Source organism: Phalacrocorax carbo, chromosome 2 (genome assembly GCF_963921805.1).
Source record: "Phalacrocorax carbo chromosome 2, bPhaCar2.1, whole genome shotgun sequence".
Classification (NCBI taxonomy): Eukaryota; Metazoa; Chordata; class Aves; order Suliformes; family Phalacrocoracidae; genus Phalacrocorax; species Phalacrocorax carbo.
In genome coordinates, this window is record NC_087514.1 from 113691823 (window position 1) to 113711130 (window position 19308).

General features: G+C 40.0%; 1 protein-coding gene across 5 annotated transcripts in view; it reads right to left on the minus strand.

Annotated features, from left to right (window-relative positions):
• PDE1C (phosphodiesterase 1C) overlaps positions 1-19308 on the minus strand; it is a 443066-nt gene that overhangs the window by 295543 nt on the left and 128215 nt on the right. For 2 of the 5 annotated variants that reach the window (XM_064443901.1, XM_064443904.1), the window contains exon 3: positions 14482-14508. The exons of the other annotated variants lie outside the window; for them this stretch is intronic. In XM_064443901.1, coding sequence (XP_064299971.1) covers positions 14482-14508 — 27 coding nt within the window. The remainder of the gene's footprint in view (positions 1-14481; positions 14509-19308) is intronic. 5 annotated transcript variants of the gene reach the window in all.

Below are 19308 nucleotides of genomic sequence, written 5' to 3' on the forward strand. Positions count from 1 at the left end.
AATAATGTTTAATCAACATCCACTTATTTGTTTGGTCATTCCTTCACTTTGTGAGAAGGTGGTGGTCATATATAGCCTAAGATTTATTCTGGGAGATTGAAGTTTCTTGCCTTTCTCAGAAAATTTTGTGCCAGTCTCTCCTCACACTAACTTGGAAGAGCCTATGTTGAAATCCATGTCCAACATAGCCTGAAAAAAGACAGTAATGTTATGTATAATTTGGGATAAAATGGTTTTCAAATAACAGAATGAAAATATATATATTAGCTAACAAATTTTAAACCATTGGAGCAGACAGAGGACACTGAGTCTCCATGTGTTAGCCAGACAAGAGAATTCTGTGTTTCTCCTTCTATTGGAGAGTCCTCTTAAAGACTTCTAAGCACACCCACTAAGATTAGGTATACGATGCATTAAATACATCTTTTTCTCATCTAGACTAGGAGTCACAGCTCGGTACTGCTTGTGGGATATGGATATGTTTGGGAAAACCACTTAAGACATCAAACAGATTTCCTATAAACCACTTAGCAGCCTTGACTGCAACCTGGACTGGTTTTCGTACCATGCCATAAAGCTGAACAGCCTTATAATCCACTCTTGCTTTCCCAGTACTGCTCACTCATTTCCTCCTTCCCTTCTTTGCCTACGAATACATATTCACACACAGATCACATTTCCTATTACTATTACTTTTCCAGTATTATGTATGATTTTGATGCTACAGTAACAGGAAAACATTTAAATAATACCTTTGTTCTGATACAGACCTAAGGTGTCTTCTGTAGCACCTAGAAGAAGTTTGGTTGTTCAGCAAAACCCAGTTTGCAATTGCATTTCAGCCTGAATTTACACATTGACAAGGGTGACTATCAGTCACTTAAACCTCAGTCAGGACATTTGAAGTGCCCTCAGCATCTAAAGCATCTGCAGTGAGTTGACACACAAGACATAGGGAAAACCCATGCCCTTTTGAAGCCAGAGGCCACAAGGTTTTGTGAAATAACATAGAATGTCTATGTGTCAGCAATTAACTCCTCTGTTTGAGATTAAATCTGTGGGAGTTTAACTGATAGAGCTAGAAGTCATGCTTCCAGACTTAGAAATCCTTCTTCAGATCTGAGACACAGCTGACACCTAAAAACTGTGATACCAATTTTTCTGATCAAATAACAAGCTTTTTATTTTTCAGTGAGCTCCAACTCAATTTCAGAACACTAGCAACCTATATTCATTCAAGAGAAATACTCCTCAGATGGGGAAACACTGCTGAACAGAAACACAGACTTATTAAAAGCTGTATTACATAGTTATGGCTGTTCAAGGGCCTTCTTATTCAAAATGTTTGTTAGATATCTCTCTTGCAGAAGAGTAATGCCTAACAGTATAGTTAAACTAACTTAATTTGGTGTCTTTCTGTTTCCCTTGATACAAATCTAGCAGCAGTTGAACGACTCCTCGGTGTATTCCTGACCAAAAAATGGATATAATTTATTAATCCACTGAAAATGCACATCACTTCTAAACATTAATTATTTTTGATCAAAGCAAAAATATTACATTTTTGTGTTTCCTACTGAGTTCGTGCTTTCCTTAACATTCTATGTCTGCTCCTCAAGCTGAGATCCTTTCACAGAGACAAACCCATCATATGCTCATAAAACCTGATGCCTGGGTAGCACATCCCTAATTCAGATTGAAAGCTTTTGCTGAATCTGTGTGCATATTACACATTGAAGAAACATGCTCTCTTAATTACATCCTTTCAGCAAACAGCTGGAAGAATAAGCAGGTGAGTGCTATAAAGTCTGCTCTTAAAACAGTTTTCCAAATTAAGAGTGGGCAGTTACATATATGCAGACATCACAAAGTCTGCATCAGAAAAAGCCAGTCATGTCTTTGTTTACCCTGTTTTCTCCATTTTCTTCAGCACACAGAACTTTACCAGTTGATTCACAAAGCAAGTTCCCCATCCTCTCTCGATATGTGGCAATCCAGATGTTAATCACAGCCCTATTGAAGCATTATGCTAGAGGACAAGACGGTTTAATATGGTTTAGCTTATGTTACTCCTGCTTCTGCTCTCTCTCAGCTTCTAACACCTCCTATCAGATGAAGGGACTGAAGAAATTTGTCATCTTTTCTTCCACCTACACCTTTTGCAGCCACTACTTCTCCATGTGCAGGGCTCTAGACAGCATGCAAAGTTTCTCAGAGCCATCCATGTTTCCACCACTGGATTAATAAGAGCAACCTACAGCTTTCCAACTGCGTGTGGCAGAGGAAAGTGCTTTTTCTAGTGACGTGACAAACTCCCTGCACATTTCAAACACCTGAGAGATTCTGTAACACCTTCTGTCTTTTTTAACTGTCCTGAATCGGTCTCAAACCACCTGAGACAGGAGCCCTGTCTCCAAGTCTAACCACTCCACAACTCTTACCAACGTGTTAGTATTAACTGAAGTATTAAAGGATAATAAAGCTGCAATTCAGAAATATCTTTACCTCTATTCTTTAAATTCCTCCTAAGTGAGGGTTACTTGACAGGGGATGATGAGGCAAATCCAGCTTTAATGACATTTTCCTTCCAAGATGTTTAAGTTCTGAATTCAGATGACAGCAGTGTCAAGGCTATGCTGATAAGCAGAGGCTGAACATTGCTTTCTAGAGATAAAAAAGGTGAGAGTTGATGTTGATTGCCACTGGTCTCTCACTGTTTCTCAAAGACACTGACAAAAACCATAGCATCAGTCCGCCCATAGGGTCCCACGGGCAGAATAACTGGGATACTGCACTCCCAATGTTCAGACCATCCAGCTGAGAACCGAGGTGAAGTGAAACTGAACTAAATCACATGCTTTGGGAGCGGTCATCTGAAAAGTCCTGAGAGATTTGGGAGAGGTTGTTTCTGCCATCACCAAACTTCTTCAGGTTTGGTCCCAAAAGAGTCAAAACCTTCATGTATTTAGGATTTTCCTCACGCGAATGCTCTGCTAGAAACTCTTGGGGCCTCCAGCTAATTCGTATCTCGCTTCAGAAACAGGACAGCTGCAACTATTCCGTGTACCCTTGCATCTCCACACTGATATTCACCTTTTCCAGGTGTGCAATGTGAGGCAGCTATGACAATCCTTCCAGACCCTGACCTTGAATGATCTCCAGCACTGCCCTCCTCCAGGTAACTACTGTGTGTGCTGAGGGCAGAGTCCTTCAGGTGCTGGGTATAAAGCTGCCACCTCTGGAAGCTGTGGTGCTTGTCAGCCTTCCAGTCCCTCACCTTGGCAAGATTTAGGAGAGGACTGGAGATGAATTCATCTGGTCCAGCTTTTACAGTTTTCTTGAAAATGCCCATCAAAATGCAGTGTTGCTTGAGATAGCAACAAGGCTGCTGATTAATGATACCTACTGTCACTTCAGTCTTTGGTGTCTTTAAGCTCTGTCAATAAACAGATCGGTGCTCAAGTTCTTCTCGCCTCATGAGTCATTAAAACTGAAGCTATAACATGAAATAGAGCAAGTTGTTGTTGTTGCCATTGTTTATTAGTGCAGAAACTCCCAGAAGGAGCATTTGTCATCACAATCTGAAAACATTCACATTATTGCCAGGGGAAGAAGAAAAAAATTTAAAAAAAAAAATCACAACTGCAATCGGTAAGAAGGTTGAAGTACAACCATTCCTATGGCTTGGCCAGTCTAAAGAAAACAGTAACAATATGATTGCTTTTCAGAGCATGAACAACATATTTTTATGACAGTCTTGGTTTTCTCTTCTAAGCAAATCTACTGCTGGCAGAAGGCTGGACTCACTGCCTAGGAGATCAACTCACTTATCCATACACAACACAGTTAGTATTCACAGTCCAAATTTTTATTTCATCACTATGCTTTAATCCTGACCTACACGAACACAGAACAGCAGCGGATGGACAGTACATTAGTCTCTGTGCCCGCTCGTTCCTTGAGCATTCTCCTGAGAATCAACATGTTATTTCCTTTTGTAAGGACTTAACCAGATGCTCCGATGCCAATAACTTATTTCACAAAACCATGAGATGGAAATCCATGCTCTTCTGGGGCGTGGATCCCACCAGCTCCTGCAGTAGAGAGTGGATAAGTATTTCTGTCTTGACTACAAGACAAAACTGAAGAAGTCATCCTTAGTCAGTATTCACTAAGTACCACTGGAATTTGTTGAATTGTTATTAGGTAGCTGAAAAAAAACCCAGTAGGGAAATTACCAGCTCATGTGTAACTCAGTTACAGTAGTATCTATTTTGACAGGAAAAGGAGGGGAAAAAACTCTAGAATTTTAAACCGCCTTTTAGCAGACAAAGAAATCAGAATAAATGGATTCCATGCAGAGAACTGGTTCACTTGAAATGTTGTCAGCGTCTCTCACTTCAAAAAAATTTTACTTCTTTTGTTGTTGTTGTTTTTTTTTTAAAAAAAAAAGTGCTATCTGCTGTGAATTTTCCCAGGAGGAACAAGCAAGAACCCAAGAAAGAACCACTTCCATCCTACCCGCTCATTACTATTAACATCCCAGACTCTAAAAAGCAACCCAGTGAGACAATGGCCTACAAGCCGAACATAACTGTGTATTACTGATCAGCAAGTACAGAGAGGACCTTCTGCACTACAGGAAGCATTGTTTCTGACAACCAACTTAAGAGAACAGAAATTTTTTGCCCCATTTAAAAATAGCTGGTCCTAATCAAGAAAATAATTAAACATAAGCTGAAAACATGTTTTATGTAAATAGTCAAGAAAGGTTCCAAAGCTATGAACCTTAATTACATGCACCACTAAATCTGAATGTGTTGCACAGGAGCACAGAAATAAGACACTTGCACGCGTTAAGAGTAATAACCTCAGAAAGAAATAATGATTTAACTATAGCACTTCTATTTTGTTCAGACAATTGCTATTTCTTCTCTCTGAAGGCATGGTTATAGCTAGGTGAGGGGGAACGTGGGTTTAAGTGCTCTATGAATCAGAATTATGATTAGGAATAAGCAGCTATTCTTTAAAAAAAAAGCACAAACTTAAAAAAACAGTTTTCTGACCAGGCATTGGAAGCCCAGATATCCAAAGTCCTGTCCCTACATCTTGTGAAACAACAAAGCACTTCGCTAATATCATTGGTCCAAAAATCTGGTTGAGGAACACAAAAAAAAAAAAAAAAAAAAAAACAAAAACAACACAACACAAAAAAGTCAGAACACATCTTTGGAAATGATCATGCGAAACTTTACTCTTGAAAGCTTGGGATTGGTCTTATAAAACCAGATGCATCAAATGTGCCTATCATGCATGTACCTGCTCATACAACCACGCAACCAGGCACATTAGTATGCCCGAGTACGGTCAAACAACAAATCCACAACATAAATACCTCAGATATTTTTAGGAAGCCCTTGTGAAGCATAGTATGTGCAGAATAACTACAAAACAACTGTATGTTTCTACTCAAGAACCTCCTCCCCACCTGGAGAATAATTGTTCTTCTGCACAATGACAGTCTAGCATCATCATCCACTGCAGCATAACATTATTCAAACCTTGGAAAAGTACACATGAAATTCTGTAACAGGGTCTGCAACCCTTCCAACTCATCAGCAGATTGCTTCTTAATCTTCTCAGTGGTGGTGCTCATTGAAACATGTATTAAGCATATCAATGTGTGACTTCTTTTTTAAACTAATGCACACACAAAGGAAGCCCAAGTGCTTTGCTTCTACTTAAGGCTTATTTTCCATTTTTGGTGTTAACACTGGGAAGACAGCCTTTCAAAATACATTCCTAGTGATGCTCCCCTGTGCCAGTGGAGATGGCATGGCAGTCAGCAAGGAGCGGACAACATTTTCACGTGAGACTCTCACAGATGTTTTCACCTTAATGTCCAATAAATCCTTTGGCCCAGAGAGAGTGCAGTGCCCGTGTAGATATGGCATAAAGGTCTGGAGGACTTCTTCACCTGTCATCTAATTAAAGTTAAATGCCATCTCCAAGTTATCATCTCAAAATAGGCAGAACAACAGGGTAAACAAAATACATCTGCTGGGGAAAAAAAAATATTCATAATACTTGGATAGTCTATTGAGAATGTGCTAAAGCAAACACAGAGCATAATCAGTAGAAATCAGAGAGACTCTCTGATGTGGCAATGAGCAAAGAAGGTTTATAGCTTTCCCAGATTTGATAAGACTTGTTAGTGGCTCCAGTGTAATCCACATTAAAAGTGAGAAATTTCTTTTGATAAAAAGTCACACTTCCAGGAGATAGCTGATTCTCTCCTGGGGCAAATTATCGCAGCAAGGATGCCTTATCCCTTGCATTCGATAGATTTTTAATAAAATGCCTCAGGATTCCCTCTTCGTCATTTGCAAGGGAGACACACATTTAGGAAGCAAAAGATATTGAAGGCTGGAAGCTTATACAGGGCTTCAATTATATTGCCCTCCTCCAGAGGAGGTCCCCCAAGTGAAAGCTAATTCCCACATTAACTGCCAAAATAATGTCAGTTACTAACATTTCTCTCCCTTCTCCCTCACTCCTTACCCCCCCCCCCCCCCCCAAAAAAAAAAAAACAACCCACAATGTTGTCCTTTGGTCTGAGTGCTAAATCAAAGAGGGGGATTAAAAGAACTCATTATCAATTCAAATTGAATTTGTGACACAAATAAGTCATAGGAGTTCTGAATTAGTCATGGAAGTGCTGCATCTTAGGGTAATTTAAATGACCAGCTTTTTGTAATTACCCAGTGTACTGAAAATTGCCTAGAAGTTGCTATAGCTCATACATTATAAATGCTTGACGGGAAAAATCAATGGACTACCTACCCGCTACTTGAAGCACCAGTTCAGAGGGGTCAACTCATTAGCAGCTGTTGGGATTATTGGTTTGACCAGATACAATTTAGCATTCAGTTAAAAAAAAAAAAACAGAAATCCATTTAAGTTATTTGGTTTTCTTCCTTCTTTTGGCATTTTATTCCCCAGGAGCTTCTGGATGCTTAACTGAAGGGTAGAGTGACACAGCCTAGTCGCAGCAAGTGGCAGTAGGATCCCAAATCTTATGGCTTCCCACTGGTTTTTCAGCTTTCCCTTGGAGGGAAAGCTTTTCAACAGACAAGACTCTGCGCTTCTGTGTATTGTGTGTGTGTTAGTGGAAGACCAGTGGGATACAGAGAGTCAAGACTAACACCTGTCTTCCTTATGCTGTGGATTAGAAAAATTCACATACAGTTAGGAAAGAATGAGGAAGAACAAGGGAATAGGAAATGGCAGCTGGGGAAGGAAGGACTAGAGGCAGATGCCTTAACTTCTGTGTTAACACTTATTTTCAGGAGATAAAACCAAAATTTTCTTCAGATACTTTACACAGATCTTCTATGAACATTGAGAGATTATCAAGAAATTGCAGGGTAAATAAGAGGAAAAGGACAAAAAGATAAGTTCTATAGAGCAGCCTTTGCCTTTGCTAACAGTTACATTAAGCTCCAACAAAAGAAGGCCCCTTACTAGCAACATAAACTGTTTTCATCCAGACTTGGAAAACTAACAATCTGATTATCCATAGAGGGATTGTATGAGTAGCAACCATCTTAGCTTCCTCCCTTTTATGCTACCAACATAAGCACGAAAGTTAATGTCATTTTCACTAAGGAAGTTTCACTGGGTTGCATGCATTGAATGAGTCATCCACTCCTCAGGGGCAAAACAAAAAAACGCCAAACCAAAACCAAAAAAATCAAAAAAAAAAACCCAAACCCGATAGTATTTTACAGGCAGATTATGTCGAATAGGCAATAATATAGGGCTTAACTGAATTCTTCATTAAGTTTTATTATCCTTCTTATACAAATTACGTGTAAAACATGGGAGAAGAACTCCCTGTTACATCCCCTCACCAAATCCAAATCTAATTCTCCAAACATGCTTCAGTAAAGGATTTCTGATTAACTAAAATGGAAATGAACACTTACTAGTAATACCTGTGTGCCCACAAGCAATTATATTCCATGCATGTAAGGCATGAAAACTGCAAAGACCCCAAAGAAAAATCAAGCCACTTCAATTTAGCTAAAAATAAGTCAGTGAGAAGAGTGTCACTGAAAGAAGCCAAACTAACCCAATGGGAAGGTGTCAGGAGACTGGGTTTAGTCTTCTCCATGAAGCTTTCCAGAGACATATGTGCACTATTTTGTTTGGTTCCAACTGGTGGAAACAGAAGTGCCAAAATATCATAAGGTTATAGTGTATCTAATCTATATCACCTATTTTTAGAGTGTTAATCACCCAGGTGCATAGCTAATGAAAAATCTATTCTCTCTTCCAGGCAACTTTTCATAACAAAACCTAGAAATAGTAGAAGGCACAAGACTGCTTCTGCCCTGTCTTCTCCCCAAGACTGGAATCAGAAAAACTCATCAGGCAATAAGAATTTTTGAAAAGAAAGCATCTATACTTCACAAAGTCATTCTGGTTTGAAAGTCTGATACCAAACAATGCTTGATACTGGTTTATCTTCATTAAAGTCTACAACTTTTGAACACAATTTTCATTTCACACTGATCTTAGTCTAGCAAAAAGGGAATGAATCTTGCAAATCTAGGGGCTACAAACAACTTATAAAAAATTGATACAAACTATATCAGTAAAATCTGAATCTAGATGATAACACTATTACATTTTGAAAAACAGTGTCCTGTACAAACAGAGGACCAATGCAAAAGCAGGAGTGTGTTATCAGTTCTGCTGAAATTATACTGAAGCTTATGGCTGAATTTCACCTGAACATGAACACATTTAGGAAAAACCTGAACTTAGCTTTCTTTTGATAGGTAAGGACACTTGTTGCCACAGTATTTGAGTAGCATAAGCTAGTTTTTCCATTTTCACATCTGGCACAGTCCATTCCTTATCAAGCAAGATGTGTCTATTGTTCGAATAAATTCTGTACTACCAGTAACATATTAGGTACTGCAAATCAGCTGAAAACCTATGCTCAATATATTCAATATCTGAATAGTCATTAAGGACTTGTATTTAATGATAATTATTCAGCACTATATAACATAAGATAGAATACAATTGATTTGAGTAAAATAATAGGAATATACATCAGTAACAAAGGTTTGGTCACTAATCATGTTTCCCAATTATTTTGAACTTACTCCTCCTCTGGATAAAGAACGTAAGTCCTGTTACTTATGCCAGGAATGCAAAATCTATACTTTCCTCTACTAGAGCCACCACATTAAGAAATGGCTGCCTCCTTTTGGGGTAGAAAAACTGAGCAAGATTTCAGAAGGACGAAAATAACACATGTATCTATATGGAGTCCAACCTCACTGCATCTCCCAGCTCTCAAAAACAGAGGGAAATAGAAGGACAGAAAGCAAGATGGTATGTAAAAGCCTCTGTCATTCCCAATGTTTTCCTCTTACAGAAAGTTAGAAGAACATAATCTGGGATTTTTTAGGAGGTAGGTTTCCTCCTCTCCTCTCAGCATGGTTTCCCTACACATAGCCGAGTAATATAAACTTCCTCTGTGAATTAAAGCACAAACTCCACTTAGCTTTGTTAACTTAAACCATAGCCTCTTTTTCAGAGCTGTGTAATGCTGCCAGCATCTGATTGCACTTAAACTACATTAGAAGATCACTCAGGTTGCAAAGTCAAGCACCCAGAAAGCTAGAATTAAGGTTGCCAATGTCACTTTAATTTGCCCCTTTCACATGCAGACTAATTATAAGCTTTACTTACATGACCACATTCAATTTTTTCCCAAAGCACCTATGATTCTGCAGTGCAATGAATACAGAGCACTCAACAAATCAATAGCCTTTTTTACTGAAATTAAGTGTTCATTAAATTTAACAGAACCAGATCCACTTGTAATATTATAGAAATAAGATCTCTTTGCACAATGCCCAGAAGCCTTGAATTGAAAATTTAACATCAGTTTTCCTGAAACGCAGACTTTCAAGAAGTCCTACTGAAGTTACAGGGAGCCGAGGAGGTCTCAGCACCCAAAAGACCATGCTTTGGAAAGAATTTTGACACATCAAGTCGTGCATTGTGTGCCTGTGCTACTAAATAGGATATCAAACTTTAATGCATCCTATATTGCTGGAGTTGCTCAGATACTACATATAAAGAAAAACTTGAGCTAAGCATTATTATAATTACTTACACAGCTTAAGGAATTAGGGGTGTTTTTATTATTTGTAATTAAGATAACCTTGCAAGGTCAATAGATAAATTGTGGAAGTGAAATGGTATCAGGACTAAGGACTAAGCATATTGCCAAATTAAGTAAACTGATGAATGCCAAGAGTTAATCAGGGCCATAGTGATGTTCTCAAGCACCGAGAGCTGGAAGTGATGACCTCTGGAGGTCCCCTTCAGTCTACATTATTCTATCGACAGCAGTGATGACTACCACCAAATATAATGCCCTTTATCAGACAATCAGCTTTGAGAGTGCACTGATGTTTCATTCCAATGAAGATCTCTCTAGCGCGTCCAAATAGCACTAAAGGATGAGATTAATCCCAGCACAAGAGTCTTCCTCACAGGAGATGGTCATGAGTAAACACATAACTTAAAGTTATCACCTAGAATGAGACTTGCAAGGCTAAAAATTTACCTGCATTTTGAAAGAACCAAAAAGAGAGAGTGGATTATTTTAAATCTAAAGAGGTATGAGCATGAGTAACCCTGAAGATTACTATCAGCTAAAGTTGGACAAAAAAATACACTTTTCCACTTATTTTCTATGCAACACCATTTCTGCATGTATGGTTTTACCTCTTGTGCCACACACTAACATAAATACATCACTTTTTTGTTTGTTGGTTGGGTTTTTTTAAGGAAGAACATATTCACACTCGCATTTTCCTCCAAGAGTATATTAACTAAATGCTGAAGCAAACTGGAATTTAGAAGCACAGATGTAGATGAGAAAGAACAGGAAAGTGTGGAAGAGAGATGGGAAAGAAGATCTCTGCTTATGAGTTTCCTGCCTAATCGTCTGAAGTAGAAACAACAAAACCCTTATGAAAATTAGGGAAGGCTTGATGTTCCAGCCATGTGGTTTGTATCAGATGCCAACCTTTTTGAATTAAAGTACAATTTTTTTTTAAAGAAATCACATTAGTATTTTGCAGGGCCCATCAGGATGTTTCTTTCAGGGTTACACTTCCTTTTCCATTTTGTACTTTGTTTATAGCATTAACAGGTTCTTAGGAGGGAAAAAAATTCCATCCCTCCACAATGGACAGATTAAACATCAGGACTCTTTTTACTTGACTTTTACCTAAAATAAGTTTGTTGTAAAAGAAGCATTTGCATCCTAATACAAAATTAAACTGTACAATTAACCAACATGCAGCTGAACTAAAACAGCAACACATGCAATTCTGTGTTACTGGCAGAGTAAAAATGCATTACTGTGGATTGTAATGGAGGAAAATGTATGCCATGTGAACTCACACAGATTATTCATCTGACAAATTTTGAGAAGATGAATAGGACTTTTGTGAGTCCTCAGAAGTGCAAAACTGACTGCACTAGCTGAACATCCCACAAGCAGAAGAGCCTAATCTAGGAGGGGATTGCCAAAGGCTACTTGAAAGGCTTATTTCCCTGAAGGTGAGGAATATCTCCCAGGAAAACACGGGCAGCCCACAGCTGGGTGTCTTCAGGATAAATGGGAGTCTCAGTAGTCACGTCAAACATGACTGAGGTCTCAGGAGCTCTAAAAGAAGCAAAACCAACCCAGGACCTGAAAGTTCAAGAGAGCTTTGGCTTCCTGTCTAGTGGTCCCTCTTGCTGACTACTTCTCCAGTCACTTAACCGAGAGGAACTAGCCGGGAGAATGATAGACAACCCAAATTCTGATTAAATATCCTGTTTCTCTGGTATTGCTGTGATTAATCTACATCACAGTTCAGCAGTTCGGAGGCAATTACTAGGTTGGGACTAATGCAATTAGGGTTGTCTAGACAGCTGTGAAACTTCCAAGTTTATGAAGAAAACCGTATCAATACATTATTGTTACAAAAGCATTTGAGTCAGCAGAATGATCAATGCAAGAGTCAGTGGCTGTCATTTCCAATCACGATTTTAGAATGGCTCAGATTTTCTCCAACTCCTTCTCCTCAAGATTTCTTGCACATACCTCATCTTCCTTCCCAACAGGCCTGCTGTCAGGGGAAACTGTTTCTTTACACTGCAAGGTACAGAGGACAGCAGTGTTTCTCCTGCATAGCTCAGTGCTGTGTACTATCACCTAGGCGAAAGGAAGAAGATGCAAAAGCAAGCAAAGGATTGTTTCAGTACAAGGTGCCAGTCACCCTCCAGAGCCTGGTGACGTAGGAACCACCAAGATAGTTTTGAAAAAACATAATGCAGGAAAAAGAATAAAACCCCACAACAGATAAATGTGGGAAACAAAGGTGGAGATCTGAGACAAGTCATCAGTTTATGTTCATTGCTGGACTTACCAACTCAACGGAGAGATGCTACTTAAAACCAGCCTCTAAATGAACTGCTGCCCTACCACTTCCTTTTGCTGGATGTTACGCTTCTGTGTCAGATGGCAACATGTGGTATTCCCCACTTAGCATCATACCTTAATCACACAGCAGGTGGCAAATTCAAGTCAAAAGCTTACTAGCCAGTTAATTTGCCCTAGGTGTGGGCCAAGCATGGTTCCCAGCCACAGCAGCTACCCTGCTGTGCTACACAGCCCTCCGGCTGGCAGCCAGCACCTGCTGAGCAAGGTTATCAGGAGACACTGCTCAGCAATTGCTGTGTGCCGGTCCCCGGAGCAGCCTCTTGCATCCACAGATCTCACACCAGTTGTTAGACACAAGAGGGCCACAAAGCCCATCTGCCCAGCTGCTGCAAGGCCAGGCAGGGTAACCACAAGAGAAGAAAAAGAAAGTTCAAAATTCCATGGGGCACAAAACTTAACCCTATAATAGTATCTTTAAACAGACTAACATATTCAGTTATCTGTATGTCATTGATACAATTGTGTATTAGGCTTGTAGGAGCTTTTAACATACTTCATCTCTCTTCTGAGGCTCACAGAAACTCTCCCATACAGAAGAGATGCTGAACACAAACCTCTCTGATGACATGGTTATGTACACAGAAAACACACCTAGAAAAGACAGTACTCAGGACGATGCGAGCAGTGCAGGGACACACACACACACAGAGTGATTTTTTATTCCTGGAAACCATCTCAGCCCCAGAACAAATCCTCTTGCAGCAGCTCAAGACCTCTGGCCAGAGACACGTTCATAATTAATTAACAATCATGACAGAGCAAGGGAAAAGGGGGGAAAAGTAGAACTGTAAACAGAACTACAGCATCAGCTCAACATTTAGGAAAACAACTGGGAGCATATTTACTTTCTCCCTGTTCTTGTATCTCATGCTACGCAATGCCCACCTGCACAGTTCAGCACAGAAATCACCAAATCAGTATTTTCCACTAAACTGTCATAGCTCAAACCCACCTCATTCGTGACTCAAGCCACTCAGCCTCTTGTCGCTGTGACACATAACCACATACATAGCCTGTCCTACCAATGCTACATTGGAGTGATCATTTTCAGCACAGGGTGATAGTAAACAGGAGGGGTGGCTGTGATGTCTTATCCCATCACATCATCACGTTGGCTTATCTGCCAGCTCCCTCCATCATTGCACAACATTAAAGGGCACATTCAGTGGAGCTGCAGGGTTTAGTCTTTAGGAAGCAGTCTGCAGGAGTCTCAAATCCAGTTAAAGTCAACATGAACTAAAGATGCTCAGCACGCCATGAGATTAAGTCACCAATTAATAGCCCACATGCAGGGGAGGGGAAGTCAGCTCAGCACCAAAAAACTTTGTGCTGCAAAGTGGGTGCTTGGAAGCAACCAAGCACAAGGGCTCCAGAGAAAGAAAAATGAATCTGTCAAAGACCCCCATTGGGCCTCCCTTCTGCAAGGACGCAGTAAAATAACTAGATCAGGTAGCTATAACAGGGACTGTTTATCAACAGGATCCCCGTTTTCCTTCAGTCTCCTGCAAAGGCACAGATCATTAGCAGCACTACAAGCCCACAATCCATTTTGTTATTACAGCATGAGTAAGTGATAGGAGTTAGAACCAGCAGATCTTGCAGAAGGAACAGAGTGATGTTTATAAGGGTTTGACCTTCAAGGATAAGTATTTCTGTCCTCACTCAGGGAGAACTACCACTAATGTCAGAGGGGAGGACTGCCACTAGCAGCGGAGGGGATTGGGAGCAGCAGCAGTGCAAGATGCACCTTCAAAGGGGGAAACAATCAGTAGAATGGCATTTCCCTTGGAACAAAACCAATCTGGTAACAGGAAAATCCTCTTTCAATCCCCCTAACAAAAAGAGACAGGTGACTCACAAATACCTTCCAGTCCTCTGCGATTTACTCTTACCTCTGTGATGTTTTCTTGTATTTTCTCCTGCAGGAAAAGAACAAAATACAACTGAGATAAAGCTCCACTGCTGAGGAAGAGAAAAGCAGAGGGTCAGAAATCAGGAGCAATTAAGTGAAGTCATTTCTGCTGTACGACTGCCCCAAACCTGATGTAGCCATTCCCTTCTGCTAAACCTCAGTGGCAGTTGCCACTAACCAGTAGAAAAAGGTATGCGTGTGCCTGTACACGCATCTTGCCCTTTTCTTGTAAGACAGGGTTGCTGCAGCTAGGAGGAATGAGTTACTGCTCTAAATGACTTAACAGGAAGTCCAAGTGGCAAAAACTTACTTCTACTTACTAGTAGTAAAGTAGTTTTTCTGCCTCCATCAAGCAGATAAGTATGACCTTACCGGTGGAGAGGCCACTAGGATGTAGGTGTGGCAAGATGATGCATCCGACCACATTGGCTGTGATCACTCAGTGGAGAACCCCAGTGGTTTTAAAGCAGCCTTGCTCTAAAAAGAAAATCTAGATCCTAGCAAGTTCTCTGCTCTACCAGATCCCAGATACCATACCACAGAGTTTCAATTCATTGCACTTATCTTGAGACTTAATTGGCCTGAGCCCTGGACTAGGAATGGCAAGAGTAGATAAGCATAATGACAGCAGCTCTTCTCATCCCCAACCCTTACACCACATCAATTGCAGCAAAGGCTGTGAACTGCTTACTCTTCTTAGCACGGTGGATTTTGTCCTCTACAGCAGGCAACAGCACAAGCTGCCAATGCTCAGAGTAAGGCAATAATCATGAGCCCTCCTGCAGAGTTACCTATGGGGCTATACAGTTAGCTGCAGAGGTGTACCGGCATCATGTGGTGCCTGTGAGCTCTTGATCCCACAGCAGTCCTTTCCAACAGCGTTGCATAGTGCCTGGCAAAACAGGGCATTGATCCCACTTAGGCTCAGCTCTGCTGTTGTGTTTTGAAGTAAAGCTAATGATCTCTAAACTTAACAAGTAGTGATGGGAACAAGCCTCAGCGTGGGCTGTGATGAGGAGTGCAAGATCAACACCCTGTTGTTCAGCCATATACTACCAGAAAGACCCCACCTTTTCAATATATAGGTCATATTGTTAGAACCGGTGTACTGCTATAAGCATCAAGTTCTGCTTTTTCATCTCTGATACTACTGCACATGGAAAACTGTAGCTAAGTCAGGCCCAGACAACCTAACCAAGGGGTATTGTTTCTTAAAAATAAGAAGAAACATGGCAAAAGGGAATGTAGTGCTATTTTTCTGCTTAATAAGAAGCATGAATAATGTCTCCTGGCTGTCAAATGTTTCATCCAATATTACCTTTAGAAATCATACTCATGGCTTGTACTTGCTTCTGCATTCTGACCATGTTAGAATCATAAAAATCCTAGACATTTACTTTAAAATTACTGTAAAATATTTCATTTACACTTTACTGTGTGAAGAATTACTTATTTAAACTTGAACATATGCAAAAGAATAAAAGAGCAAATATTCATAGCAGTATCAAGATTCTAGTTTACTGGCATTCAGCATGCTGACACGTATAAGCAGAAGCCCACTTGAACACATCTGATTCTAAGGGAATTTTTCATTTTCATTTCAGAAGGGTGAAAAGCAGGCATTTCATTTTGAAGACGTTAGATTTGGACATTTATATTCTGACAAATACAGAACTTGACTAAATTTTCTTTCAAAAATAAAATACTGGGAAAATAACCCCACCTGATTGGCCATTCCAATCCAGGTTAACTAAAATATATTCCCAAGTAATCCAAATTTGTTTAAATTTTTATTTCTGCTACATTAATTTTCAAATTAACTTATTCACAAGTTAATTCTTTCCCCTGAAAGTGTCTTATGGTGCATTTCAGCACTGTCAGAACTATTTTCCCCTTTATTAGTTAGTGACTTTCATACCATTTTATAAAGTGCTTCTGTTTCAGCCAAGCTTCACATTTGAACAAAGATACAATTCATTAACTTGCGGTTAGCTAAAATTTCCTTGTATATTTTAAAGAGATGACCCAGCCTTAGGGTGCTCTTTGCATTTGAGTAATTACATCACCTTTCTGATCAGTTACACCTTTAATGCCTCTTTCACTGAAAAATATTTTTACTGCATTAGAAAACCATGTCCTATGACACATGACAGTATTAGGAAAAAAAACATTTGCCTACTCACAGGAGTTTTAAAAACATATACACTCTTTTATTGTTGTTGTTTATTGTTTCCACACCTGCAGTCCAATTACAGTCAAGGTTTACATATACCAAGTTAGTGACTGCATTTACCATTTGAATTTGCATGTTACAGTTGAAGAGAATAAGCAAAGAAGCCCTTGTTTATAGACTCAATATCACTATTGCATGCGCTTGCTTTAAAAGGAACATCACTAGCAGCTTCTGATATCCAGGGAAAAAAAAATCTTGTACACCTGAACTTCTAACATTACAAAACCAAGGTCTGACAATGCTACTCATCAACATTACACGAAGATGGTATTCATAACATAAAGCTGTTTCCAAGTACAGTCTTCAGCTTGCTTTTAGAAACACAATGTTGACATGTACTTGCTTAATACTTACAAACCACCACTTACACATGTCTTCCATTAAATGAGTTCCTTGCAAACAAGGAAATTAGTAAGTGCCCCTTTTAATACCACTGCCGGCATCAGTGGTTGGCTGCAATCAGCAACCATGTTTGCATTAACAAGAGGAAGCTGGAGGATGGGGAGTTGGTTTTGCTTGGGTTTGTTTGGTTGGGGTTTTTTTGTGGGTTTTTGTTCAGGGTTGGTTTTGGTTTTTTTTCTTTGGCTGGTTGTTTTTTCTCAAAAATATGTGGGACAAGCTATCATCATTTACCTCCCCAGGAGAACTCCATGCAGAGAGGAACTGGCTGCTAAATTGCCTTTAGCAGATGCTCTGGGATAAACCTGGCAACAGGTGTGTTTTTCAATCAAGCTCAAAGGACACAAGATTTTCTGAACAAACCCAAGCTATTCCGCTTTCCCAGGAACAAAAGAATGAGAGAAACCTAAAGGAAGTAGTGTTACAGCTTCCCACGCTTTGTGGGCTGTCCTGTGTTCATGCCTTCAAGAGGGTTACTGATATTACCCAATCTGTGTAAGTTCAGTTTCTCTTCCCACTGCACACGTGCCGTGCCAGAAGACCTGCCACATCCATTCAACTCCTGTTACCTGCTGTGGAATGTATTACTCATAGGTCTACATTTAGCTTACATTAGAAAAATAAATTTGAACAAGGTAGATTTTTTTTTTTTTGCATGCTGAAGAGAATTAGCAGGTGACTCACTCTAGGTAGGCCCTATATTACTAGTGCAACCTAGAAATAACTTCACTCAACTTAATGCAATTACACCTGCACGAGTGTAGTATGAAGTGAGTCAGCCCTAGTACAAAAAGGCTGCTGGAGCCTAATGAAAATAAACCCAGTAAGAGTTTTAAAAATAGGTATTTAGTAACAATCAAAACTAAACAAAGTGGTGAGTAGGATGAAATTTCTGAGTCAAATAAGATGAAGTCAACAAGACAGTTGAGCCCACTATTTCAGTACCTGCTCTTCTAGGGATGAATGAATCCTTCATGTGGCCAGAGGAACACCACAATATACTGGCCCAACATAAAATTAGGACAGATTTTTGAAGGTCTTTAAGCACCAATAAGACATAGCTAGCTACAGCTATATGGGCACTCAACTCCATTTGAAATAAATAGATGCACAAAATTTCCCTCTGTGCTTCGATGCCCATCATCTTTAAGGCTAAGTATCTTGTTCCCAGGGTTACATTTCTACCTCTGCCATGTAATTCCAGTGCACCCTCAGGCAAATAGCTTTCTTCCTGTATTTCCCCTTCAGACCCTTTTCTGTTAGTTTGTTAGCTCTTCAGGGGCGTGGCTGTAGCCATATGAGGTTTTCCACATCAATTTATGACAGTGGGGCATAACTGGAGCCCAAACAACACTACTTTTGAGCTGTTGCAAAAAGCTCCCACCTTTTCTGTGTATCTGGAAACCTAGAGATTAAGAGAATTTAACAGAAACACACAAAACCTGTATCTGAAATTGTGTCTAATGGCATTCTCAGGCCTTATTTTTCTGAGAGCGGTGAGTTAATGCAACTGAGTCGGTATGGAGAGGCGTGAGGGCGGAGGGGTTGGGGGAATTAAGTAACTCTGCCAACTGCTCTGTTTTTGCCCCATAATCGTACAACTCAGAATATCAACTAGCTACGTTAATTGCTCTTTCACTCCTACACGGCCTCTGAAGAATTACCTAAACCACTTAATTTTTTTTACTCATAATAGTGGCTTGGTTAACATGGTGCTATTCCGCATTTATTCCACAGGGTTTCGTACTAATGGCATCTTTTCAGTATATGGAGTGAAACTGTGGGTGCTGCAGAAGTAATAGGAGGGTCTTTGCCTAACTTCATCCCTGGAAATTTATACTAAAATCTGAAAGTTAATGAGCATCATGCTCTGCTCACGCACTGCTGCTAGAGACTATGGGTTATACCCACCCTTGGTAAGGTCTCCGCAGGCTCGTAACTTCAGAGTGGTGATCAGCCTTAGGCCACCAGCTGACAGACGGGTGGTTAATGACCTGCAGTACACCTGAGGTGAGTGCAGGTGACACTTTTCAGGGACTTCATGCTTCTCATCTCAGGAATGCCAATTGCCACAAGCTTGTCCTTAGCCTGCTGAGGTGGTCAAGTGACTCAATTTTCAGGCTGAAGCTCAGAACTGGTGCTCACAGTGGCTTAATCTAACGCATTTTGTTTTGC